This window comes from Caretta caretta, chromosome 9, assembly GCF_965140235.1.
Source record: "Caretta caretta isolate rCarCar2 chromosome 9, rCarCar1.hap1, whole genome shotgun sequence".
In the NCBI taxonomy this organism is placed as follows: Eukaryota; Metazoa; Chordata; order Testudines; family Cheloniidae; genus Caretta; species Caretta caretta.
This window is the reverse complement of record NC_134214.1, coordinates 50,849,413-50,869,745: the sequence shown is the minus strand read 5'-3', so window position 1 is coordinate 50,869,745 and position 20,333 is coordinate 50,849,413. Positions and strand designations below refer to the sequence as shown.

Genomic DNA, 20,333 nt, shown 5'->3' with positions numbered 1-20,333 from the left:
CTCCTTAGGGCTGAGGGCAGCCAGACATAACACAGAGCAGTCCTGAGTCTGCTCTGAGTCATGCAAGGGGCTAGACAAGCCCCATCCTCCTGATGCAAAGTTTGCTTAAAGTGACCTTTGGACTCAACTGTGCTGAGTACCTCTGGGCTGCAGCCGTGGCACTAGCCCGGTGCGAAAGCAAGAGAACGTCATTCCCAAATACCAAACCTGGTTCCAAAGCCCACCGTGCAGGAGAAAAAGTGACTGGTGCTAGCACTGTGACCAGGCACAGGGGGTGACACACAGGTGTGCGCAATGGAGAATGCTGTTTGGCCCAACTGGCTGGCTGCATTGCCAGCTTTCCCTTTCCCAGCAAAACACTTGAGAATAGAGCTCTCTACCCTCCCTTCCATCCTCCTCACCATGCAAAGTAACCTCCTGGGCGGCCTGATTTGGGGGCTTCCATTTCATCTCTCCTCGGTGGAGTTACCCAGCACCTTTCAGCTCCCACCCCCAGGCTCTCCTGGACCATAGTGCTGCCCGAACGTGAGAGTCACTCCAGCCTGCCTTTAGCACACAGCCTAATGCATACTAATGCATGCGCAAGGACTAGAGCTGGTCTGAAAAATTACAGCCCAACAGTGTTCCATCGGCACATGCAGTTCCATCAAAATCTAAACGCGTCACAAAATCATGTCAATTTCACCAACATTTCAGCGACAGAGAGAAAATAGTTCCAGCAATCCCAGTGTTCCGTCTCGGCATTTTCACAATGAAACATTTTCAGTTTTTCCTTTTGAAATGACTTTTTGTTGCAACATTTTTATGTTGTATTATATGATCTATTATAATAGAAAATAAAAGGTGAGCCTTTTGATTTTCATACTGTCATTGAGCTAAAACAAGTCTCTTTCCTGAATTTTCTTTTCCTACAAGTATGTGTGTAATGGTGGGCCCCTAAAAATGCAGGGCTGATAGTTTTCATAGGCCACTGATTACCTACTGTCAATATCTCCGATTCCTTCCTCTTGTGGTTCTATGCCTAATTATTGCACAGCTGGTCACGCGGGATGGCTGGCTGTTTGCTTGATTTACAGTGAGAAGGCTGAAATAAATCTTTCCACTTTATATTTGCAGCAGTGCAGAGATTCAGTCCTTCTCAGGCACACCAGTTTAAACCTGCATTTTTTATCGAATTTTCAATCGCTCATTTTTTTAACTGCAGAGAAGTGGAGTGGTTGTTTGTACCGTTTATTTACTACAGAAGCATAAAATGAGAAGGTGACAGATATAGAAGAAAAATAGATATCAAGGAGGTTTCAGTTATGGGCATGATCATTTCTCAGGGGGAAATCAGTCTTTAAACCAAGATTGAAGGTCTTTCTAATAATATGCTCTAGCTCAACCACGAATATGGGCTGGATGCAGAAATCACTAAGAGCAAGTCTCTGGTCTATGGTGAACAGGAGGTCAGACTACTTGGTCTAGCAGTTCCTTCTGGCCTTCCAACCTATGAATTTATTAACCACCCTAACCCTTTAACAAACCTTGCTCTTTTCTTTGTGGTTGTACCACTAGTAGCAGAGCAATGTGCTTTTCAGACAGATTCAGCTATTTTCATGAAACTGATTAAACCACTGGCTAGTCACTCGTTTTACCGTCGCCAAAGCTCTGAGCGGTACTTGCGGCCCTTTTGTGTTAAATAATTTGAACGCCTCGTGGTTTTATACTAACATTCCCCTCTGGGTGGCAGCACACGGCAACTTCATGGCTAGCCTCAGTGTGTGGAATGAGTCCAAACTCCTGCATCCTGTTAGTATGGACACAAGCTAGCGCTCAGTGGGAGCTGAAGACCACCAGTGCTCAATCCTGCGAGGTGCTGAGGGTTTGGGACTCAGTCCAGGGGGCTTGGCGTTTGCAAGGCGTGCCACTGAAACCAAGCCCCAGGCCCAATCCCATTGAAGTTTAAAGGTAAGCATGTGTTTAAATGCTTGGCTAGTGGTCAGCACCTCACAGGATCAAACATGCCCAGCGCTTGAGAAAACTAGCCCTTAGCTGATGATGTTTGGAGACGCAGCTGACACACGGGGAAAAACATGCTGCTCTTAGAGGCCAACAGAGAGGAGATGATGTGACAGCAACATGAACACTTTGGGGAAATAATGATGTTCACCCCATGCAAGGCCAGCACGAGGTCTGGGCACACGTAAGTCCTATGTAACCCCCATGCTGATGAGTGAAGGGGTGCACAGGCATTACACCTAGAGACGTTCCCCGGGGGAGGAGAATGATTGACAGCTGGAGTCTATCTTTGGTAATTATCTGCTCCTGTTACCACAGCACCTGAGCACCTCCTAGTGGGTAACATATGTAGGGCAGGGCTGTTATGCCCACCTTACAGATGGGGAAACCGAGGCCCAGAGAGGCTAAGTGACTCACCCAAAGTCCCACAGGCAGGTTGTGACAGCAGGGAACTGACCCCACATTTCCCACACCCCAGTCTAGGACTCTAACCACTAGACCCTGCGCCTCCCTCGCATCGTGGCCATGATGTGAGGCTTTGAGGATTCCAGCTGCAAAGCAGAGGTTTCCCCTGGAAATGAAACGGCTCCCAAGGTCTCCTCCCACTCCTTGCTGACGTCCCCAATTCCCCATTACAAACACAGGATTCATCGCTCAGATTCACCAGCCCATATTTGCTAGTTCTAGGTTTTCCGTAGGCAACTGTTGTCTTTACTCCTGCGGCCGACAGAGCCTGTAGACTCCAGGGTTGTGGGGCTCTCTCTCCCCTGGCAGGTGTCTCTTACTGGCCTTGCCTGGCGGTCAGATACAGCGTATAGAACTGTGGCTACAGCACTCAGTGGAAGACCTGACTTCTATTCCTGGCTCTGCCAAGACGACCAGGCAAGGAACATCATTTCTCTGGGCCTTGGTTTCCCCACCCTTAAAATGGGAAGAATGATACTGACTTCCTTTGTAAAGCACTTTGGGACCTACTGATGAAAAGTGCTGTATAAAGCCTAGCGAGTTATTGCGGGAGATGCAGACTGTGTAAGAGGAAAGGTACTTTCAGAGATTATTTTAACCCATTGGGAAACCAAGTGTGTTTTCACTGCTCCCCAGGAGAAGTACTATCTCTTTAAAACTCTTCTGATGAGCCTTTAGGAATGATGCCACGTAATGCAGCCCATCCATTGAAACCATTGCAATATCCCTCCTGGCAGAACAAACCTCAGATGGGGGTGGTAGGTGAGCTATTAGGGAGGATATCACAATGCCCAGCCAGCTTGTATGGGGGTATCCAAATCCCCATCACTAGATCATCACAGCTGGTGGTACACAAACGCTGGTGTGAACACATGGAATGAAGTCAGGCCAGCATGGTATGCTCATGGTTACTCCATAGAGGATGGGGTTGGGGGCGGGGCAGATGCAAACACACTCTAATGAAGAAATGGCTCAAGACTCTCAGTCCAAGCAGTCAATACAAGCAACAGTTAGTCAACTACCCTAGAGTATGTAGCAAGAACATATATGTATTCTGGAGAATGTTACAAGGTAGCCTCTGTGCTCCCAATGGTTGCCCTAACTTGAGAGTTCAAGGGACACTTTTCTCTCAGGATGAGATGTGGCCAGGCTGACGGTGCCCTTTTGATGCAGATACTTCACAGTCATTAACATCTGACAGATCAGCAGAAGGAGCATCTTTAAAGGGCTGGTGTTTGTAAGGGTCTTCTGGGTGCAGCGAAACACGATTTGGCTAACTCAACAGGAGAAAGACGCTGGTTTCTTCGCCGGCCTGGTGTTTCAAAGACCCACTTGTACACTATCCGCTTTCTCCAGCGTGAAGCAGGAACGCATGTCAAGGACCGCAGTGAGGCAACTGGGATTGTGCCTCAGTATGGAACTGTGACAAACAGGAGGATTAGCGAGAAGCAACAACTGCTGGGTCATTAGCGAGGAGTTTTGTCAGAGTCCCTCTGAAGTGGAATCCTTCACTTTAATGGTGAGAAGGTAAATTGTAACTCAGATGTACCATTTCATATCTACAGCCACACCGGGGTAAGAGGGAGAGGGATCTCTACAAGGCAGAGACGCTGTTCCAGTGATGGGCTAGAAGTGGGCTGTGATGGAAGAGGTCACCTATGAATGACAGGGGATTGGGATCTCTTTGACCTAACAACCAGGGGAGCTCTGTGTGTGGATGGCCGGCGGGATTGGAAATTTCCCACAGGGTAAAATGGATCATTGTACACCCTTCCTCCCAGCAATGACCACATTTCTTCCCATCACCACAGTTTGTTTGCTAACCGAAAATCGCACCACCTTCTAGGAGGTGTTAGGGAGACTCATGGTTAGTGGTTAAAGCACTGGAGCTGGGAGATCTGGTATCTATTTCTAAGCAACTTGCTTGTTGTGTGATTGTGGGCAAGACTCTTAATCATGCTGTGCCTCAGTTTCCCCACCTCAGTAAGATGCAGACAATATTTTTCTCTCTCTGAGTGGTTTAATAATTTCTGCAGAGTACTTTGCTATCTGTAGGTGGAAGGGGTAAGAAGGTTCTGCAGGTAAAAGAGAGGATGTCCAATGCCCTTCATTTACATTAGCGGGGTCATTACATTAGCCATCCATGACAAGAATCAGTCTCTGCTGATTCCAGTAGCTACTGTTACATCTTCTTCCGTACCCTTTCTCCTGACAAACAAATGGAAATGAATCAAATATCCAGTCAAAACAGTGCCCCCAAAGCAGGGCTAGCTCCTGCCTTTGCTACAGACAGCACGCTGAGAATGCAAAAGGCTACTGTTTAAAACTTTACTAGGCATCAGCCTTACCAGATACAACAGCGTTTTCCCAGGGTTTGCATTTTATGGGTGATATCCTTGCACTACTGAGGTCACTGGCAGAACTCCCATTGACGGCACTGGGGCCAGGATCCCACCCCATGTTCCTGCTGTGGAGGTGCCTGCACAATAACGGGGCGCTTAACGACACCATGAGGTTGGTCCAGAGCATCCCCACTCTGAAACGGGGCGTTACAGGCAGGATGGGTCCCCGAGTCCTCCTTCAACAGGTCCCAGATGGCTGTATCCCACTAAACCTCCTGCACTCAGCACCTACCGACCGAGCACTGCCAGGAAGAATAAGGGCAAGGTACCTTCTCGGTGGTTGGCAACCGCGAGGAAGGCCTCTCCCTCAATGTCAAAGGCCTCCCAGTCCCTAGCGCTGTGCGTGGCGATCCGCTGGTACGGGAAGAATTTCTCTGTTCTGTGGCTCCACTTGTAAATTACAGAGAACTCCTGACCCCTTTCATTCTGCTCAAAATTAGCCACTGCTAGGAAGATCTGAAAAATAACAAGCCAGGACATCTCAGTTTCTCCCCTCACAGGGAATGATCAAGCACAGGTGCAGTGAAAATGGGGCACGCTTTGGAACAGAGTGCTGGGAGCGGCACATGGGCACGTCCCACTGGGTCACGGCAGGGCCAGGCAGCAGGGCTGCTATTGCTCTCTGGAAGGGCTGAAGGACAGTGCAGCTAAAGTGCACCCCCTGCTGGCCACACAGAGCAGCTCTCTCTTCCCCTCCCCGTCCCTGCATCAGAGGGGAGGGAGAGGGAGGAGAGGCATGGAGGGAAAGGGCGGAAGAGAACGGACAGAGGGGAAAGGGCATTTGGGCCCTTTTAAAGACTCTACCAAGGCTGCTTTGTGCCCCAACGGGGCTCTGTGGCACCAGCTGGAGGCATTCTGAGTCGGCCTAGTCTCCGTCTGCCCACCTTTCCTTCCAGGTCCGTGAGCCAGGGCTCAGACTGGCCCTTGTCAATGATATCTTTGATGTCTATTGCGTCCACGGGGGAAGAGGGGAAGTGAGTTCTCCTGGTTAACAGTTACCACCGTATCGCTCTGAAGGACACCCCAAATTCCTTGCAAGGTGAGGCTGCTCTGCAGAGCTCTACTGGGTAACAGAAGAGCCCCCTCCACCTGGACCCCAAATTCAAAGAAAGTTTTTTTCTGAGGTTCAGAAAAGCAATGTTAACTGGTTTCCCCCACCTCTGAATCTGCAGCTTCTAGCTTGACCAATTAGACCCACGGCATCTGGTGCTAGCTCAGATAAGCATCCCTTCATTTTGGCACTCCCCTTAGCTAATATCCAACTCCAAGCTGTCTGAGGTTAGCTTTACAAAACCAGGCAAACCCATGGAGCTCGTGCAAACGCTCAGCATTGCCACCAGCATCCTGGCCTGCATAGCACAGCTCCGATGCTTGCACATGCATCCACACTCAATACATGAGTGTTTGTGTGAATCACCAGCAGTGGGGTGCCTATGAATATGTCTGCCACAACACCCACAGTCAGAGGAAGCTTGTACCGCACTGGCTTTATGTAAAGGATTTTCTGTGGTGCTCACAGAGCACCCCATACACGTTACTGAATTTATGCTCACAGCACCTGGGCAAAGAGCAGTGAGGGCACATAATAAACTCATTCTGTTTTATTCCAGACCTCAGGGACTAACCACTGACTGTCCCCAGGACAAGAATGCACCCCCCACAGGAAAGTGATATTATTCCCATCAGAAAATGAGGCATAAAGGAACGTCACACAAGGTGCCTTGGGGTAGAGGCGGGCACCTAATGTATATCTCCTGAGTCCATCTTTGGTGGTCACCACCTCAGCCATAACACAGCTAGTTAACAATCCCACAAAAGCATTACAGAAACTCTGCTCCGCCGGTTCTTGATTGCTCAGAAAACACTCTGCCATGACAGCTATTTGCCTAGCTAGCTACAGACCTCGCTATATTTCCTAGGATGGAGAAGACCAGCTTTCTAGTAGGGCTGGGCAAACTTTTTCCATTGAAACCTTTTTCCCCTCCAAGGGAAAATTGGATTTTTCATTCAATAAATTTTTTCTACAGAAAGTGTGTGTTTTTCCAGGACATTTTCAACTTTTGGTCAGAAAACTGAAAAATTGTCAGCCAAAAACCATATGTCTTTCCAGTTTTTGGCCTAATATTTTCCCATTTTCAGCAGTATTCGGCCAACATTTGTGGTTTTACAATTAAAAGTATTAAAGGTAGAGCTGGGTAGAAACAGTTTTCCTGCCCCACAAATATTTTTGACATTTCAAAACATTTCTTGGTCAACGCTGAGAAGAACCCGAGACCTTTTGAAAATTTTTGCATGAAACTATAGGGAGGATTTCTAGTTAACATTCTCAGACTCTCCTGTTGGGAGTTCTTCCACTTCATACAAACAATTAAATGTACTTTGGGCTAGAGAGACTGACTCTGTAGCCTGGTGGTTAGGGTCTGGGGATATGTGACACCTGGATACTTAATTATTTATACAAAGCCGAACAACTCTTCCAGAAGAGCTTGTGAGCAATCTGCCTCACAACAGCCAGATGGACATGGCATTCACCAGAGATGTGGGAGACCTGGGTCCAAGTTCTTTCTCCAAATGAGGCTGAGCAGCGATCTGACCCTTGGGGGTAGCTATGCTGAAATCCTCTCCCCCGCTACCTCCTCAGATGGTCCTTCTGGGTCACTTTAGATTTAGTCCTGGGCCCCAGCTGGATCCTGTACACTTGATTTATTTGGGTGAGCACTGTGTACGGTCGCTGCCAAGGTTCACTCAGCTTAGGGCTCCTACCCTTCTTTCCTCTGGGATTGTCAAACCAGTTTCCCTATACAACCCTTACATCCTATAGCCCTTTCACTCTGGTAAAGGAGATCTTCACATTTTCCCTAGCAAAGGGGTGAACTTTTTCAGTTTTGCATTGTAGGGTTTCTACATGCTCCAAATGGTTGAAATCCCTTTGTTCCTCTCCAGGGAAGAGCTTTGCTGAGGTTCTCAGCTCCTGCCCAAACGCGAGGAGTACTGGGGTACACTGTGCACTCTCATTGACAGCCATTCTATAAGCTATCAAAAGGAATTAAATGTGCTGGTCCAAGTCCCTTTGGTGCTGTTCCACACAGGGAACCAGCTGAACCCCCCCCCCTCCAAGTCCTACTGACCCTTTCCACCATCCCGTCAGACTGGGGCTGAGCTGGGGTTTGGTGGAATCCCAGAATCTCGCAAGCCTGTTGAAACATATTGGATTCAAAGCCTTGATCTGTGTATAATTCAGCTGGGACCCCAAATCTGGTGAAACATATGTTCACTGAGGCCCATGTCACAGCTTCTTGAGCCCATATTAGATAAGCCTCAGGCCATAGCTAACAGCAAATGTTGATTGCCAGACTCTGGCTCAGGCAAGAGCCCAAGAACATCAATAGCAAAGTGCTTCACTGGTGCCCCCACACGAGACTGCTGTAAAGTGGCTCTCCTAGTCATAGGAGGCCCCTTCTCTGCAATGCAAGCAACACATTCCTGCACCAGCTTTCTATATCTGTTTTCAATGTATCTGGCACAACCAGTTGGCACCTGTACCTATCACTCACTGGCTTCCCCCATCTCCGACCTATAGGATACTCAATCTTTGAACTCCAAGCTTCCCCACTGTGACCAGAAAGCTTTTACTGTGGCCTTGTCAGGGGACACTACATCCAGGGGTTTTTTTTGGTTTTCCAATCACACACTATCTTGACATCAGGATCCTCTGTGGAAAGTTTGTAGTTGCTCTGGGGTCCATTCCTGAAACCCCACCCCCACTGTTCCCCTGAATGAACCAGGACCATGGGGACTTCTGCGAATTAGAGGAAGAGAGGCGTATCCATTCCCTTGAGCAGCCAATTCCTTGCTCTCCTGCTTGGGGCAGGGTTTGCAATTAGCTTCCCAACAAGACCATCCAAACAAGGCATCACAGTTACCATGGCCTGTGTGTCACTGTGAAATCACAGCACTGTAGTTTCTCCAACCCCTGGCAAGCTACCCCTCAGGATTTCTGAATCGAAAGAGCCATTGCAGGGAAGCATGGTCTGTCTTGACCATAAAGAACTCCCGTCACAGATAGCGATGAAAATGTTCTATAGATCTAACCACTGCCAGGAGTTCCTTTTGAGTGCTACAATAATTTCTTTCCAGAGAGCTTAGATGTTTGCTGTAATAAGCCATTACCCGCTCACGTCCCTTGTGTTCTTGTGTCAATACTGGCCCCAAACCATAAGCACCAGCATCTGTGTCCAATTTGAAAGAGGTTTTGAAACATGGACAGGCCAAGACAGGATTAGTCACCAGAGCCTTTTTCAACTCAGAAAATGATACATCACACTCTGCTGATCACGGAAATGGTTTTCCCCGTCTCACCTGGTCTATGCAGTGGGCTTGCAATATTGGCAAACCCACAAATAAACCCAGTGGAACAGGAGCAGAGCCCTGCAAATCTCTGTGCAAACGTGTGTTCAGGGAGTTGGCCAGATCTGTACAGCCTCAGATTTCTTTTCGTCAAGGGAATTCCCCCTCCCTGGTTGTGTGCCCAGGGCAGATTACCTCTATGAGCAAAAACTCACATTTCCTGGGGTTCATTTTCAGACTGGCAGTCATCAGTTTAGCACAGCCCAGCTGTAGATGTATGAGTTCCCACTGGAATGCTTTAGCATGCATAATTATATCATTTAGGTATAACAGACAGGCTGAGAGGGGTATGCCATGTAACACCTTCTCCATGGGCCTCTCAAATGCATCTGGTTTATTGCACAGGCTGCAAGCCACCACTCTGAGGCCTTGTCCTGCTGTGAAAGCAGTCTTTTCCCTATCCTTTGGGGTCACTTGCCAATACCCACTTTTCAGGTCCACTGTGAAATCCAGACTGAACCTGCTACAGCATCCAGAGCATCATCCATTCATGGTAATGGAGAAGAATCCCTTAAAGTGACTTCATTTCATTTTCTATAATCCACACAGATTCTGGTGTTTCCACCATTTTTCTTAACCAGCACCACAGGTGAGGCCCTAGGGCTGGCTGAAGGCTCACTTGTGTCTCCCTGATACATTTCAGTGACGGCCTGTAGTGCCTCTTCCCTTTTTTGCTGCCGGTGACCGGTGAGGTGGATGGTTAACGGGTTAGTTTCCCACAGCATCAGTCCTGGGCCGGACCAGTGCAGTATAGCCTGTATCTCTGTTGGGACAGGAGAGAAGCGTCCTGATTTCTGACCTGAATGTCTCCTGCACTCTTCTGCTTTTCTTCATTTAAATGTACAGCATTGTGCTGCAGCAAGTCCAATAGAAACTCGGGGAGCTCACCTTTCCCTACTTCCCTCTTATAGTTTTCCTCTGTACTGATATTTACCAGATCCACTGATTCACATTTTACAACCATAGTTCCCTTTGTAATATTTGCTGCTTATCAGAGACATTCAGCAAACAGGGATCTTTTCCTGATTCGAAGCCATAAAAAGCTTTAGCAGCTAAGATTCCCCTGGGACCCTGGGTCTCAGAACAGTTTCAATCACTCCCCATTGTTCCCTTGCTGGAAAGCTATCACAGCACATAGCTGATATAGTGTCTGTCCCCAGGGGCAGAAGAACACATTCACTGCACACAAGTGCCTACAAACCATTGGTCTCACCTGGGCTACATATTTAAAAGGAATTTCCACAGACTGAAGTTGGAGGACACGTTTCCTGGCACTGATTACACAGTTATTAGTCAAAATGACAAGCAAATTATTGTCTCATCCACCATTTCAGCCTCCCAGACTTCTTGTTTGAATTCCAGAGGACCAATATTCAAACCCAATTTTCCCAAATTTTGGATGGGTGTCACTGTATCCATTTGGAACCAATTAGGTGCTTCTATTTTGGATCCCCTATCCCCTAGCCTTTTTCGCACAGCTGGTCAAATAACTAAGGGCTTGTCTACACTTTAAACCGTGCAGCTGCACTGCTGTAGCACTTCAGTGTAGACACTCCTGACAGCATCAGTGGGAATACTCCCATCAGTGTAGGTAATCCACTTCCCCACAAGGCCACAGCTAGGTTGATGGAAGAATTCTCCAGTTGCCCTAGCACTGTCTACCGAGCGTTAGATTGGCTTAACTATGGGCATGGCTACACTTGCAGATGTAGAGCGCTTTGAGTTAAACCCGCCTTCGTAGAGCGCAACAGGGAAAGCACCGCAGTTTGTCCACACTGACAACTTCAAGCGCGCTGGCGTGGCCACATTTGCGGCACTTGCAGCGGTGCATTATGGGCAGCTATCCCAGCATGCAAGTGGCTGCAATGTGCTTTTCAAATGGGGGGGGTGGAGTGCGACAGGGAGTGTGTTGTGTGTATGTGGGGGGGAAGAAAGTGGGTTTGGGGGGGGCTGAGAGCATGTCAGCATGATGTCTTGTAAGCTCAGACAGCAGCAGATCCCCCTCGCCCTCACACCCCTCTCTCTCTCACAGCATTCCACACTAATGGTTGCTTTGTCCCGGAGCAGATAAGCAGCCGGCTGTCAGAAACGGAGCTTTCAAAGGGCATTTCCACATTCCTACAGCCGATTCCAAACAATGACAAGAGTGGCCACTTGACTTAAGGGGATTAGGGGATGTTTCCGGAGGCGGATCAGAGTGCAGTAAAGAAACACCTCGTTCACACTGGTGCCGCGGCACTCCAGCAGGGGCACAGCAAACGCTATTCCACTCACCGAGGTGGAGTACCAGCAGCGCTGTAGCCATGGAGTCTGAGCGCTCTACGTGCCTTGCCAGTGTGGATGGGTAGTGAGCTAGTGCACCCGGGGCTCCTTTATTGCACTGTAACTCGTAAGTGTAGCCAAGCCCTATGTCGCTCACGGGTGTGGCTTTTTCACACCCCTAAGCAACGTAGCTGTGTCGACCTAACTTTTGAGTGAAGGCCAGGCCTGAGACACAAGGTGGGTGAGGTAATATCTTTTATTGGACCAACTTGTGTTAGTGAAAGAGACAAACTTTCCAGCTTACACAGAGTTCTTCATCAGGTCTAACAACTGTTATGTTTGAGCCTGTGTCAACTATTCCAATACACAGGATACATCCTATTACACATTCAGTAGCTAAACCCCCAATATTGTGCTTTAGCTGCCCAGATCTGTGGGTCTGATCCTTGTACCTCCCCCAAACTTTGCCCCTTCAGCTTGGTGTTCCCCATTTCCCAAACTAGGAAAGAGGTTTCATTAGACACCTGTGACAGTTGGTCTTGGCCTGCCTTAAATTTATTACAATCTTTTTGTGGCCAGTTTTGTCACAGTATCAGCATTTAACTAAACTGTTTCCTTTAGTTTGTGCATTATTGCCAATTTCCTTTGTTTTACAAGCCAAATGTATCATTTTTTCTAATCATTCAAAAGTGTCATGAGCCAGATTAGCATCCCCTCTTTTATCACTCATATTAGACACAGCTGCACTTACCAGGCTCAGAGAGACAACTTCCAACTTCCTCACGCCTGGCTGCTTTTTCTTCTGGTGCATTGCTGCAAAAAAAAAAAAAGAGAGTCTAGCTCGGTGGCAAATTCCACAGCCTCTTGGAGCGTTTGTGGCCTCCTTCCACCGATCTTGATCTGCAGATCCAACTCTAGCTGCGCACTTATACATTGTTTATCCTGGAAGGCCACATTGGTATCTGGGTATGCCAGGAACACAAGTCTGTGCAGATCCTCTGCTGGTTCTGGTGAAGTTTCTTCTTTCCCTTTTCTCCGAGCTCTTAGCTGTGCCCCGGCTAGCGCAGGCTATATCTACACTTCAACAGCTAGAGTGCCTCTGTAGTGCTTCAGTGTAGATCAGTGGCTTTCAACCTATTTACCATTGTGGGCCGCATCTGCAGCCCACAATGTGTCATCTACCTGTTTGGGCCTGAGGATGTCACATGGGCCGCAGCTCTGTGCTGAATGGGACGCAAGTTGACAACCGCTGGTGTAGATACTATGTATGCTGATGGGAGGGGTTCTCCCATTGCTGTAGGTATCCACCTCCTTGAGAGGATGGAAAAATTTTTCATCAATCCAGGTCTGTCTACACCAGGTGTTTTGGTCAGCACATCTGTGTCCCTCTGGGGTGTGGATTTTTCACCCCTCTGAAAGATGTAGCTATGCCGATGTAAGTTCCCAGTTTAGCCAAGGCCTAAGTTACATGGGTAGCTCCAAACCACATTTCAAAGGTTTGTCCTGGGTCTGGATAACTTGATCTCTTTTCTGGGGGTAAGTTATGCAGCACCATCAGAGCTGGACCACCCAAGATGGCTGCTAATCGTCGCCCTCCTTCTGTCTCTCTTCCCAGCCATTCATTTGAGCTACAGTGTTGAATTGAGCCAAATAAACCTCCAAGAGTTTTTTAAAAAAAGGAGTACTTGTGGCATGTTAGAGACTAACAAATTTATTTGAGCATAAGCTTTCATGAGCTACAGCCCACTTCATTGGATGTTTGAGCTGGGACAAAGTTACTTGAGCTGGGACAGCCTGACCGCTCCCCTCTGGCCCTCTGCGCGTTACAAACAGGGTAGCAAACTGTTGTAAATGTCCCCTGGCTGGCCCAATTCATCATTTAGGCAACTGCCTTCTGCTATGGTCAATGCCCCTTTGATTTCCTTTGGGGGGGCTGAACTGCTGCAACTCATCAGAGTAAGCAAGTTCCAGATAGGCCAAAGCTTGTCTAGGTCTACATTATCTCCTGGCAGAATCTCTGGTCTGTGGCAGTCAGGTTGTTGGTCAACCCCATTCCAGCCTGGGTGTTGCAGCTGGGTTTCCCAATCCGTCTGAGCACTTGGTAGTTGCTGATCCAGAAGGGATCTCCTCTCAGCATGCACGTCACCTCTGAGCCCTTTCCGGGTAACCTCCAGCTCTCGCTTTAGATCCTGCTTTAGGTCTTGTTTTAATTCGTGCTGGGAATTTTTGTTTTCTGGAAGTAACTCCATTATTTGTTCCATCTTGGTTCAACAGGAACAGCAGCTCACAATCTTTCTAGTCTCCTTGGAAACTTGGTCTCACTCCTGCACATGTGCTGCCCCTCTTTGATCCAAGCAGTTAGTCAAAGCTGGAAGGATACATTGATAGAGGCTGCTATTTTCTTTGCTGGCATCTTGTTTAGTTGTAAGGAACATACAAAGTCCAGCTCCTCCAAATACAGAAGGACCAAGAACAAAGGGAGAAGTTTCTTAGCTCACAGGCACAAACCTCTTTAACCAACAGACCCACAAGGCCTCTCTAGCTTTGCCAGTGAATTTAGGCTCCCTGAAGGGAGAACCATGCCAGCGTTGCTTCCCACGGGGCCCTGGGCTGGGATATGTGGAGAGGGAAGGAACAGGTCCCCCTCACATGGCCACTTAAGGGCTGTTGCCCAGATGCAGGTGGAGAGCCAAAGATTCCAGATTAGGGTCAGCGACCAGCCCCTCTACTGCCCTAACAGAGAGCAAGGGGATGGAAATTGAGTGTGCTACCTGCATCACAAAGCCTACAAATGACAGGCATCTGATCTGGCAGGTCATAAAGCTTAAAGGGACTGCAATTTTATTTTTAACTGAACTTTGCTACAGAGTGAAGAAAAAAATAGCTTCCAGCAAAACTCACAAATGCATCGAGTGCATGGGCCTCTCACAGCAGTGTTGTTTAGAGTGAGCAGCCACTCAAAGGCACGCAACAGGGGATTCTGTTTCATCCTGCAGCAAGGATGGATTTAGGAAGAGAAAAATAATTGCTTGTTTGCAATCTGTACGCGAACACATCCCTGATGAGATTGCTGTTGGAGTAGGTAAATGCCGGGGACCAGCAACCTTGGCTGTTTTCTTTTAACAAAAGCTGTTATTTCTACTGTTAGAATACCTCCCATTGCAAAGACGACTTACGAGGAGAGGCTGAGGGAACTGGGGTTATTTAGTCTGCAGAAGAGAAGAGTGAGGGGGGGATTTGATAGCAGCCTTCAACTACCTGAAGGGGGGGTCCACAGAGGATGGAGCTCAGCTGTTCTCAGTGGTGGCAAATGACAGAACAAGAAGCAATGGTCTCAAGTTGCAGTGGGGGAGGTGAAGGTTGGATATTAGGAAACACTATTTCACTAGGAGGGTGGTGAAGCACTGGAATGGGTTACCTAGGGAGGTGGTGGAATCCCCATCCTTAGAGGTTTTTAAGGCCCGGCTTGACAAAGCCCTGGCTAGGATGATTTAGTTGGTGTTGGTCCTGCTTTGAGCAGGGGATTGGACTAGATGACCTCCTGAGGTCTCTTCCAACCCTAATCTTCTATGAAAGATTTCCCCAGATACCAGGGAGAAGACAGAAAGTGCCCATGTAATCACAATGTTAATTTCCATCCAATACTTTACCTTCTCCATTAGCTTTCCTCCAATAGCTTCTCCAATAGCTTTCCTTTCACAGATTGTGTAGCTGTAACATACCCTGTTAAGAACCCTTGAATCAGTTATGTGGTAACTGACCCCTAATTGATTAGGATGCTCATATTGTTGGATTGTAATTTGCAGATGTGACAGAACCTCATGTGGGAAACAGCAGACATTTGATGAACAATGTCAAACTAATGATGTCTTTTTTTTGGTGACATTACAAAGTTCAGTTGATAAAGGCAGTGGTGCTGATACAATACACTTGACCTCTGTAAGGCATCTGATTTGGTGCCACGTGACATTTTGATTAAAAAACTAGGACAATAGAAAATCAACATGGAACACATTAAATAGGTTAAAAACCAGCTAATAGATCTCAAAATATAGTTGTACATAGAGAATTGTCATTGAACAGGTGTGTTTCTAGAGGAGTTCCGCAGGAATTGGTTCTTGGCAGGGGTGCTGGAATGGGGGGCTGGGGGCTATGGCCCCTCCACTTTTAAAAGAGGGAGGGCTATGCCCTTCCACCTTTTATCAGCCCTAAGGATGAGCGATGCGGGGAGGGGATGGTGTCTTGGGAGGGAAGAGGCTGTGTGGGAGCAGGGCCTCCAGGGAAGGAGTGGTGTGAGGGCAGGGGAGAAGGGGTGGCACAGGGGCAGGGGGAAGGGATGGCATGGGGGCAAGGACTCGGGGAGAAGGAACGGTGCAGGGGTGGGGCCTTAGGGGGAAAGGGCAGTGCGGAAGGTGGAGCCTCGGGTGAAGGGGTGGCATGGGGGCAGGGCATCAGGGAAAGGGGTGCCTCAAGGGCAGGGGCTCAGGGGAAAGGGCTGTATGGGGGGGTTGGGCCATGGTCTGGGCGCAAGTGGCCCCCCACTGTTCAGAAGCTTCCACCGCCCCTGGTTCTTGACTCTATGCTGTTTAACATTTTTATCAGTGACCTGGAAGAAAACATAAAATCATCACTGATAAAGTTTGCAAATGACACAAAAATGGAGGGAGTGGTAAATAATGAGGAGGAGAGGTCACTGATACGCAGCGATCTGGACTGCTTGGTAAACTGGGTGCAAGCAAACAATGTGTGTTTTAATTTGGCTCAATGTAAATGTATCTGTATAGGAACAAAGAATGCAGGCCATACTTACAGGACGGGGGACTCTATCCTGGGAAGCAGTGACTCTGAAAAAGATTTGGGGGTCATGGTGGAGAATCAGCTGAACATGAGCCCTCAGTGTGATGCTTTGGCCAAAAGAACTAATGTGATGCCTGGGATGCAAAAACAAGGGAATCTATATTTGGCACTGCTGAGAGCACTGCTGACATCCTGAATCCAGGTCTGGTGCCCACAATTCAAGAAGGATGTTGAATTGTGAATGATTAATGGATTAGAAACATGCCTTATGGTGATAAGCTAAATAGCTTGAGCTCTTTTAGTCTAACAAAGAGAAGGTTAAGGGGTAACTTGATTGCAGCCTATAAGCACCTACATGGGGAACAGATATTTATGATGGGCTCTTGAATCTAGCAGAGAAATGTGTAAAAAATCCAATAGCTGAAAGTTGAAGCCAGACAATTTCAGACTGGAAAAAAGGCTTAAATTTTTAATAGTGATGGTAATTAAACCCTGGAACCAAAGATTTTGGCAGAGTCTTCATCACTGGACATTTTTAAAGGAAGACAGACATTTTTCTAAAAGCTCTCCTCTAGGAATTATTTTCGGAACGTTCCCTGCCCTGTGTTATGCAGGAGGTCAGACTAGATGATCACAGTCGTCCCTTCTGGCTTTGGAACTGCTGAAAGGCCTTCTCAGTCTGCAGATGTGGGCAGGGCTGGATGATAGCCAGAAGACATGGCCCCTCTATTAATATCTACCTAACAATGCAAAATATAGCGAGAAGCACTCTGATAGAAAGGATCTTAATGACAAGAGGTGGGAAAGTGAGAATCACTCGGGGTGAATATTGAATTATTTCTATTCAATGCATTGTCTGCGGCTGAGGGACGGTTTACTGAAAGTAAAAAACAAAATCCAACCCCCCACACTTTACTCGCAAGATAATTTACCTTCCAGTCCATGTGATGCTCTGAAGAACAGCATCTGTGGAGTTCTATCCAGGTGGGGAAATACCTGGCTTCACATGATAATGTCCAATCCCTTCTGGCTCTTTCTTCTTGCTCATGTGGGCAGAAGGCACTGTCAGATAGGGGTTTGATCCTAAGCTCAGTGGAGTCACTGCAAAGCTTCCTCTCTCGACTCCCTTGGGCACTGGGTCTGATGCTAGGACCACAACACCAGGTCCTTACAACCAGGCTAGCAGCGATCAGATTAGGAACATTAACCTCGGAAATCCCCCTCAAACCACCTTGTTCAAGTGCACCAGATTTGCTCTCACCTCTCCCATTCTGCGTCATTCCCTCCACTTTGGCTGACGAGGTTGTGAATGATGGGGCAGAGAGGCAGGGAGCTGGGTGCTAGGTTCTGTACAGCACAGATGGGAGAAGTGATGAACAGATAAATGAATACACCCTTTACTCAGAGGTCAGATTGTCCCATGAGCTGGTAAGATAGGCTGTTGTCAGGGAGGCCTAGTAAAAATATTTATCTGGCCTCTTGTAGGTACTAGGCTACAGGCAGACTTAAAAAATCAGAGTTCACTTCCAAGGTGCGCACTTCAGAAACAACGGTGAAAACTAGGAGAGGACTCAGAAGAACTACAAGAATGATTCAAGGTCATAAGAATATAAGAATGGCCATACTGGGTCAGATCAGTGGTCCATCTAGTCCTCTATCCTGTGTTCCTACAGTGGCCAGTGCCAGATGCTTCAGAGGGAATGAACAGTACAGGGCAATTATCAAGTGATCCACCCCGTCTTCCAGTCCCAGCATCCGGGAAGCACACCTTCCTGAAGGCCGTTAAAAACTGAAGAAGCTCAATCTCAATAGCTTATTGAAGAGAAGGTTCAGAGGCAACTTGATCATGGTCTACAAACACTTACAAGATGAGGAGCTTTCTGAGACCAGCAGGCTTTGTAATCTAGCTCTCACCAGCAGAACAAGATCCACAGGCTAGATGTGGAAGTTAGAAAAATTCAAACTTGAAAAAATGCAATTTGTTAACAATGAAGATAAAGAACCATCGGAGCATCTTACTGAGCAAAGTGGTACACTTATCACTTGAGAGCTTTGATTTGAGCTTGCGTAGCTTTTGAAAAGACAGCACTAGCATAATCACAATTTATCAGTGTGGCGGGTTTTGTACCTCGTCAACCCTTTGAGTCAGGGGGGTGAGTGGTAACCTGCCTCTCTACGCCTATGTCTGTTTCCACACACACACCCCGGAAGTCAGTACAGTGTGGCTCAGTGGCCAGGGTCCGTATACTACCTCTCCCCGAGTGGGGTAATGCGGCCTAGCGGCCGGAGTCCATACAATGTGCCCCTAGGACAGTGTGACCCAATGACCAGAGTCCGCCTAATTCCCCCTCCCTTAGCGCAGCCTAGCAGCTGGAGTCCAAGCTGCCCACTTTGGAGACAAAACAAGGATCAGGTAACTGGGGCCGTTGCAAGGGGGTGGTGACCCCTGGTAGGAGGGCCCGGACCCACCCAACTCCACCAGGCCCCGAGCCAGGGCCCTGCCAGTGGCACAGCGGTCCACCACAGGATCAGCAGGGAATCCTACTGAAACACGCTGACCTCATTATGGTGGAAGGTGCCACTCCCTTACCTTCCCTGGGTCACTTCCTACCAGTTCTCCAGCAGCAGTAGTCCATATGGCATCAGGGTCTCCAGGTTCCCCAGCACCAGATGCTCCCTGGGGTTCTGATAGCTGCAAGCCTCTGGTCCAGGTTTCTGGCTCTTCAGCTTCGAGATCTCCAGGCTCCTTAGCACCCGGCACTCCCTGGGCTTCTGATAGCTTCAGGCCTCTGGCCCAAGTTTCTGGGTCTTCAGCTCTCGTAGGTAAGGGCTGTAGCAGCTCCTGGGCTGGAGCCTCTGCCAAGCGTCCTTCCTCCTCAGCAGCCAGCCCTGACTGAGCAGCTCTGCAGGCTTTTATACCTGACTTCCAGTTGGAACCCTTTCGGTAGCAGTGCGGGGCTGATCCACCCCATCACAATCAGACTTAAAACTGTCACAGAGCTGGGTGAAAATGTTATCAGTGAATAGTGAATTTGCCAAAAAATACTTTTTTCGGGGCACTGAAACTATTCACAAATTTAACATAAGAACATAACAGCCATACTGGGTCATACCAATGGTCCATATAGCCCAGTATCCTGTATTCTGACAGTGGCCAATCATAGAAGATTAGGGTTGAAAGAGACTTCAGGAGGTCATCTAGTCCAACCCCCTGCTCAAAGCAGGACCAACCCCAACTAAACCACCAATGCCAGGTGCTTCAGAGGGAATGAACAGAACAGGTAATCATCAAGTGATCTATCCCATCGCCCATTCCCAGCTTCTGGCAAACAGAGGCTAGGGACACTTCAGAATATGGTTTTGCATCCCTGCCCATCCTCGCTAATAGCCATTGCTGGACCTATCCTCCTTGAACTTATCTAGTTCTTTTTTAAACCCTTTTATAGTCTTGGCCTTCACAACATCCTCTGGCAAAGAGTTCCACAGGTTGACTGCATGTTCTGTGAAGAAATACTTCCTTTTGTTTGTTTTAAACCTGCTGCCTACTAATTTCATTTGGAGACCCCTGGTTCTTGCATTATGAGAAGTAAATAACACTTCCTTATTTACTTTCTCCACACCAGTCATGATTTTACAGACTTGTATCATATCCTCCCTTAGTCTTCCCTTTTCCAAGCTGAAAAGTCCCAGTCTCATAATCTCTCCTCATATGGAAGCTGTTCTATACCCTCAATCATTTTTGTTGTCCTTTTCTGAACCTTTTCCAAGTCCAATACATCTTTTTTGAGATGGGGTGACCACATATGCATGCAGTATTCAAGATGTGGGAGTTCCATGGATTTATATAGAAACAATATGATATTTTCTGTCTTATTATCTATCCCTTTCCTAATGGTTCTCAACATAGCTTTTTTGACTGCTGCTGCACATTGAGTGGCCATTTTCAGAGAACTATCCACAATGACTTCAAGATCTCTTTCTTGAGTGGTAACAGTTAAT

At 47.8% G+C, this 20,333-nt stretch overlaps 1 protein-coding gene across 1 annotated transcript in view; it reads right to left on the bottom strand.

Moving 5' to 3' along the window:
* TSPEAR (thrombospondin type laminin G domain and EAR repeats) overlaps positions 1-20,333 on the bottom strand; it is an 83,600-nt gene that overhangs the window by 16,512 nt on the left and 46,755 nt on the right. Inside the window, exon 8 of the mRNA XM_048864889.2 lies at positions 5,138-5,324. Coding sequence (XP_048720846.1) covers positions 5,138-5,324 — 187 coding nt within the window. The remainder of the gene's footprint in view (positions 1-5,137; positions 5,325-20,333) is intronic.